The sequence below is a fragment of the Otolemur garnettii genome, unplaced genomic scaffold (genome assembly GCF_000181295.1).
Source record: "Otolemur garnettii isolate 467f Iridium unplaced genomic scaffold, OtoGar3 scaffold00001, whole genome shotgun sequence".
NCBI lineage: Eukaryota > Metazoa > Chordata > Mammalia > Primates > Galagidae > Otolemur > Otolemur garnettii.
Window position 1 is genome coordinate 31,443,454 of NW_003852396.1, and position 6,560 is coordinate 31,450,013.

Here is a 6,560-nt window from a genome sequence, read left to right on the forward strand (position 1 = left end):
AAAAAAAAAAAAAAAAAAATCTTAGGCTTAAGTGATTCTCTTGCCTCACCATCCCAAGTGTCTGGACTACAGGTGCCAGCCATAACATCTGGCTATTTTTGCTGCAGTTGTCATTGTTGTTTGGCAGGCCAGGGCTGGATTCAAACCCACCAGCCTCAGTGTATATGGCTGGTGCATAACTGATGTGCTATGGGCACCAAGGCTGCATTTGATTTTTTTAATACTCACTAGACTTGACTGTCCAAGCAATTGCACAGTTGTTCCTGTAACACTCAGTCATGATACCCATGCTCTTATGGTTTTTATGATTCCTGTAAAAGCCAGTCTCATCTTGTTTTAGTGTGTATAGTCCTTTCCAGTAACTTCTAGAGAGCTCTGTCTTCAGTGGTCTTGTCTTGTAAATCTACTCTCTAGGGTTGTTCACCAATACTGTTGAATTAAAATGACTAATGTGCAAGGAGAACTTCCAAACTTACATTACTGAAAAACACTGGAGCTCTGTGTCTACAGATTCACATCCACATGGTCACTGTAGAACCATGTATATTTTTAAGTGGCTTTCTCTTACTCATTTTGTTCACAATATATTCAAAATTGAATGGACTGAAAATAAATAAATAATTGAATACACTGAAGTTTTTTTAAGTCTTTATTCATAGAATCTTACAATCCAATAGAGCTTAAAATCATATAAATATTAAAAATAATTAACATAAAAATGTGTACAACCTTATGGACATATATTTTTCTTAAATTTAAGGAAAAAATCTATATATGTATCAAATATACCTGATTATGAGTGGTAAAGGAATATTATATTAAGAGTGTTCTCAATGATGCAGAACTTATCTATGACCTTGAATAACTCTACTAACTAAAATAAAATGTCTCTAAACATTTTTGCATCACAATGCAATTTATTCCTTCTATAGGATGTGAACATTGTGAGGACAACTACTAAAAAGCCAGGACAACATGGAAATTCTAAGTAATTGGACATCTAAATTTCCAACCTTCTTACTGACTGCCATTCCTGGCCTAGAGTCTGTCCATGCCTGGATGTCCATTCCTTTCTGTTGTCTTTATGCCATTGCCCTCTCTGGGAACAGCATGATCCTGTTTGTCATCATTACCCAGCAGAGTCTCCATGAACCCATGTACTATTTCCTCTCCATGTTGTCAGCCACCGATCTGGGCCTGACTGTTTCTACAATGTCAACAACACTAGGTATCCTGTGGTTTGATGCACGTGAGATCAGTCTAGATAGCTGCATTATCCAGATGTTTTTTCTTCATGGATTCACTTGCCTGGAATCTGGGGTGCTGGTGGCCATGGCCTTTGACCGCTATGTGGCAATCTGTGATCCTCTGAGGTACTCTGCCATTCTCACGAATTCCAGAATCATTCAGTTGGGCATCCTGATGATTTTACGTACTGTGGTACTAATAGTTCCATTGCTCTTGCTGCTCAAGCCTCTCTATTTCTGCAGAATGAATGTCCTGTCCCACTCCTACTGTTACCATCCAGATGTGATTAAATTGGCATGTTCAGACATTCGGACTAACAGCATCTGTGGGTTAATTGATCTTATCCTGACCACAGGGATAGATGCATCATGCATTGTTCTGTCTTATATCTTAGTTATTCACGCTGTCCTGAGTATTGCCTCCCCTGAAGAACGGCATAAGGTCTTCAGCACCTGTGTCTCCCACATTGGGGCAGTTGCTGTTTTCTATATTCCCATGGTGAGCTTGTCCTTGGTACATCGCTATGGTCGGTCAGCTCCCAAAGTGGTCCATTCAATGATGGCCAATGTGTACTTGCTTTTGCCCCCTGCACTCAACCCCATTATCTATAGTATAAAAACAAAACAGATCCGTAAGGCTATCCTCAATCTGCTCCTTACAAAATAAACAGAGATTTGGGGATTTGAACAAAACCTGGTAAAAAAGCAACCTTGGTAAATTACTGCTTATTGGATATGTACTTTTGCATTTTTTAATTTATTCAACAAATATCTGGTAAATATGTTAGCATTTTCAGTCATAAAATAGAACTATGATGTGTCACCCCAACACATTTACAGTTTAATAAGGGAAATAATAATAAAATAATAAAAATTCCACTTCTAGAAACTATCATTATGGACTCTTTGTTTCATGCTGGGTGATGTACTATAATAATTGCTTTTAAGATTCATTCCACTTATTTTTTAAAACAGCAAAATGAAATATTTAATGATACAAATTACATATTACAGATGAAGAAACAGGTTCAGAGATATTTAGGCCACCAAAGGCCACATGACTAACATGGGACAGGGTTGAGATTTGGACCCAGGTATCCTGTATCTAAGATGCCACACTCTTCACCACTGTGTTGCATTATCTACCAAAGCATCTAGCAGAAGTTCTGTAAGATCTATATTAAGACCTGAATCTCCATGAATCCATGCCATGTCTTAAAATGTTTTGGTACTATCTTTGAATATATGTTAGCTTGTTTTCCTCATGGATAAATCATAATTAAAAAGGTAGCAATACCTAGGTCATGCCATGTAAATCATTAGCCATTGTTGGACAGTACAAAGAAATGCTTCAGAGATGAAGCATACTCATTAATTTATTACCGAGAATGGGATGTTTGGAGTATTAGAAAAGATCGTAAAGTAGATTGCAAGGAAGTTAGGGCATAGGTTCTTAACATTTTTCTGCATAGTGGTCTCTTGAAAATCTAATGAAATCCACAATCCCTTCTTCACAGATAAAACATTACATTATTTTCCATAAAACTTCAGAGGTTTCACAAACGCCTTAAAGTACCTACATGGTTCCCTTAACCAACCAAAGAGCGAATGTAAAAAATCCATAGTTCCCAGCCTATGCATACTTACACAGAGCTACCTCCACAATGTCTGGTCCCTAAAAGGAGACTTATGGTGACTATTTAATACACTGATTTAAGAAGCTTTTAAAACCTTCAGCTGGAGAGAGCTTGGGTCCAATTAGGACTGCCTGCCTGTACGTGTGTGAGTTTAGAGTGAGAGTGGCTGTGGCGACCCTTGCGCTTTGCCAGCGTTCCTTCTCCAGCAGAAAATAAACTGCATTCAATTGAGACTGCAAGACTGAGAGGACTTGGAGGGATTAGAAATGGATTCACTTGCAAAGGTTTATTGAAGTCAAAATGTCCAAAAAAATCAGTGGTGGTTCTGTGGTAGAGATGCAAGGAGATGAAATGACACGGATCATCTGGGAATTGATAAAAGAAAAACTCATTTTTCCCTATGTGGAACTGGATCTACATAGCTATGATTTAGGCATAGAGAATTGTGATGCCACCAGCAACCAAGTCACCAAGGATGCTGCAGAGGCCATAAAAAAATACAACGTAGGGGTCAAGTGTGCTACTATCACCCCGATGAGAAGAGGGTTGAGTAGTTCAAGTTGAAACAAATGTGGAAATCACCGAACGGCACCATCCAAAATATTCTATGTGGCACTGTCTTCAGGGAAGCTATTATCTGCAAAAATATCCCCCGGCTTGAGAGTGGATGGGTGAAACCCATCATCATAGGTCATCACGCTTATGGGGACCAATACAGAGCAACTGATTTTGTTGTTCCTGGGCCTGGAAAAGTAGAGATAACCTACACACCAAATGATGGAACCCAAAAGGTGACATACTTGGTACATAACTTTGAAGATGGTGGTGGTGTTGCCATGGGTATGTACATTTAAGATAAGTCAATCCAAGATTTTGCACACAGTTCTTTCCAAATGGCTCTGTCTAAGGGTTGACCTTTGTATCTGAGCACCAAAAGCACTATTCTGAAGAAATATGATGGACGTTTTAAAGACATCTTTCAGGAGATATATGACAAGCAGTACAAATCCCAATTTGAAGCCCAGAAGATCTGGTATGAACATAGGCTCATCGATGACACGGTGGCCCAAGCCACCAGAAATCAGAAGGAAGCTTCATTTGGGCCTGCAAAAACTATGATGGTGACGTGCAGTCGGACTCTGTGGCCCAAGGTTATGGTTCTCTTGGCATGATGACCAGTGTGCTGGTTTGTCCAGATGGCAAAACAGTAGAAGCAGAGGCAGCCCATGGGACCGTAACCCATCACAACCGCATGTACCAGAAAGGACAGGAGACATCCACTCATCCCATTGCTTCCATTTCTGCCTGGACCAGAGGATTAGCCCACAGAGCAAAGCTTGATAACAATAAAGAACTTGACCTCTTTGCAAAGGCTTTGGAAGAAGTCTGTATTGAGACCATTGAGGCTGGCTTCATGACCAAGGACTTGGCTATTTGCATTAAAGGTTTACCTAACGTGCAACGTTCTGACTACTTGAATACATTTGAATTCATGGACAAACTTGGAGAAAACTTGAAGATAAAGCTGGCCCAGGCCAAACTTTAAGGCCATACTTGGCTTAGGAGGATAAATGTTTTCTGGTAACTAGGTCCACAGGTTTACATTTTTCTGTATGACACTCAAGGATAAAGACAAAATGAATTTTATAATTTGTTTAGAAGCCAGAGTTTATCTTTTCTGTAAGTTTACAGCCTTACACATACAGTTATTGCCACCTTCATGAATGTGGCAAGGGACTTGTTTTTAAATTTTATTTTATTTTCTAGTAGCAGCCTAGGAATTAGGTTAGTACTCATTTGTACTGATTATCACTTCTTTTCAAATTCTGATATAAATGACCAAAATTAAGAGTGCTCAAAAGGATAAATGGTAGTAGCTATAGTACTATTCCCTAAAATATGTAAAGTGGAAATTCACTCCCTTGCCCTCTTGTCCATGACCTTGGGCACTGGGATATCTCAGTATTACAGATGTCCCATTATGTAAGATGGAACTGTACATTGAACTTGCACATGACTGGAACAAAGTATGAGTGTAACCGAAATGTGAAAATAGTACAGTTATTTGTGAAGAGTATATTGAAGGTTCCTAATATACTAAATACTTTCAAAGCCATTGGAGAGTTTGGAATCCAGAATAAATGTTACCTGGAGGTTTGTACTCTTCTTCTGTCTCTTCCTCCTCCTGGCCTAGCCTGGCCTGAAAATTATGCTACCATACGCAGCATATTTCATCCAAGTGCAATAATGTAAGCTGCATCCTTTTTTGTACTTCTGCTGACCTGTTTCATTTCTTTTATATAAATGTGATTTCTCAGAAGCTTAATAAACACTACTCTAGTCCTTTTCTTCATCTGAATTGTTAATTTTAATTAAAATTAAGGCCTAATGATTAAAAAAAAACAAAAAAAAACCCTTCAGCTGAATAAAAAGGTAAAGAAAATTCAGAGAAAAATAGATATGGAAACCTAAAGGGAGTCACATCAATTATATTGCCACTGGAAAAGAGGTGATAGATGAGAGAAATATCCCATGCATCCCACCAACACTGGGGTCCAGCAGTCTGTTGGAGCCAGTACACACCAGCTTAGAAGAACCCATTGTGTGCCTATCTTTCCAACTCTGCATTCAGGAATGTCATATTAGTAGCATGAAGTCACTCATAATGAGAATATTTACACTATGGGAATTGGCAAACATTACAAATAGGACTTTTGTTTTTAAATATTCAGATTATTGGCATATCAGTGATTACAGGTGCACTTTATGTCTGGCCTTGTGGAAAACAATAGAAATTAAAAGAGCAATAAAACATATTCCCCTGAACCCAAGAAACTTAAAATTTACTGTGTCAAAATCAACATTAGCAAAATTTTATAAAATAATGAGCATAGTAACATAATGGTTCATAATACTAAAGTAAAAGTTTACCCTTTGGTTGTGTTGACATCTGAGTTGAAAGGATTTCCAAAGGTAAATAGTAGAAAAGACTATTTTGGAAGCAATTCTGTAGAAGAATGTAAGACACATTGTGTCATAATTTTGCTATTTATGGGAGGATTTTCTCCTCAGTTTTAAATTGATAGGTCCTATCTTTACATAGGCATGAAGATTGTGATAAAAACAGAATTTTATTTCTTCTGTTATCTCTCTCCATTAACTTCCTTTAGGTGAATTTAGATTATAAGATTTGTGTAAATAACTTAAGGAATATCTTTTTCTTGAACAATGCTATCATGTAAAGGAATTGATTTATATATTGGTTTAAAAAATTATAATTTTTATTAGTGGGAGACTTTTTTGCCTGATAATTCTACATTCTGGCTAGCTACTTAGAACTTCAGATAGATAAGACAAATAAGAATGTTAATGTTAAGAGACTTTTACTTTGAGATGTTTAATGTGCTAAAGCACATGGTAAAATGTGCTTCTAGATGAATCTGCCAAAGAAAGGACTCTAGATCAATGATTCTCAACCTTCCTAATGCTGCAATGTATTTTCATTGTTAAAAAGGGGTCATGACCCACAGGTTGAGAACCGCTGCTCTAGAGAGTTGAGGGAGAACTCGCCAAGAAAGATAATAAGTAGAATGTGAACGTTTTAAAGCAATAACTGAGAAAATGACATGAGGGCTGTGTTGAGCAGTTTGATGGAAGTATTTCAGATTGCATGTGA

At 37.7% G+C, this 6,560-nt stretch overlaps 1 protein-coding gene and 1 pseudogene across 2 annotated transcripts; both read left to right on the forward strand.

Annotated features, from left to right (window-relative positions):
• Positions 1-960: 960 nt before the first annotated feature.
• Positions 961-1,914, forward strand: LOC100956010 (olfactory receptor 51F1-like). Its single transcript, XM_012802732.2, has one exon. It carries the CDS (start codon positions 976-978, stop codon positions 1,912-1,914), a length of 939 nt encoding a protein of 312 aa, XP_012658186.1. The 5' UTR covers positions 961-975.
• A 1,155-nt stretch (positions 1,915-3,069) lies between these two features.
• LOC100952653 lies at positions 3,070-5,237 on the forward strand (annotated as a pseudogene). The gene has a single exon (XR_152686.3). The product of XR_152686.3 is annotated as an isocitrate dehydrogenase [NADP] cytoplasmic pseudogene (transcript).
• Positions 5,238-6,560: the final 1,323 nt, after the last annotated feature.

Coding starts and splice junctions, on each gene's coding strand:
- LOC100956010 (XM_012802732.2), top strand. CDS start 976: ATGGAAATTCTAAGTAATTGGACATCTAAATTTCCAACCTTCTTACTG.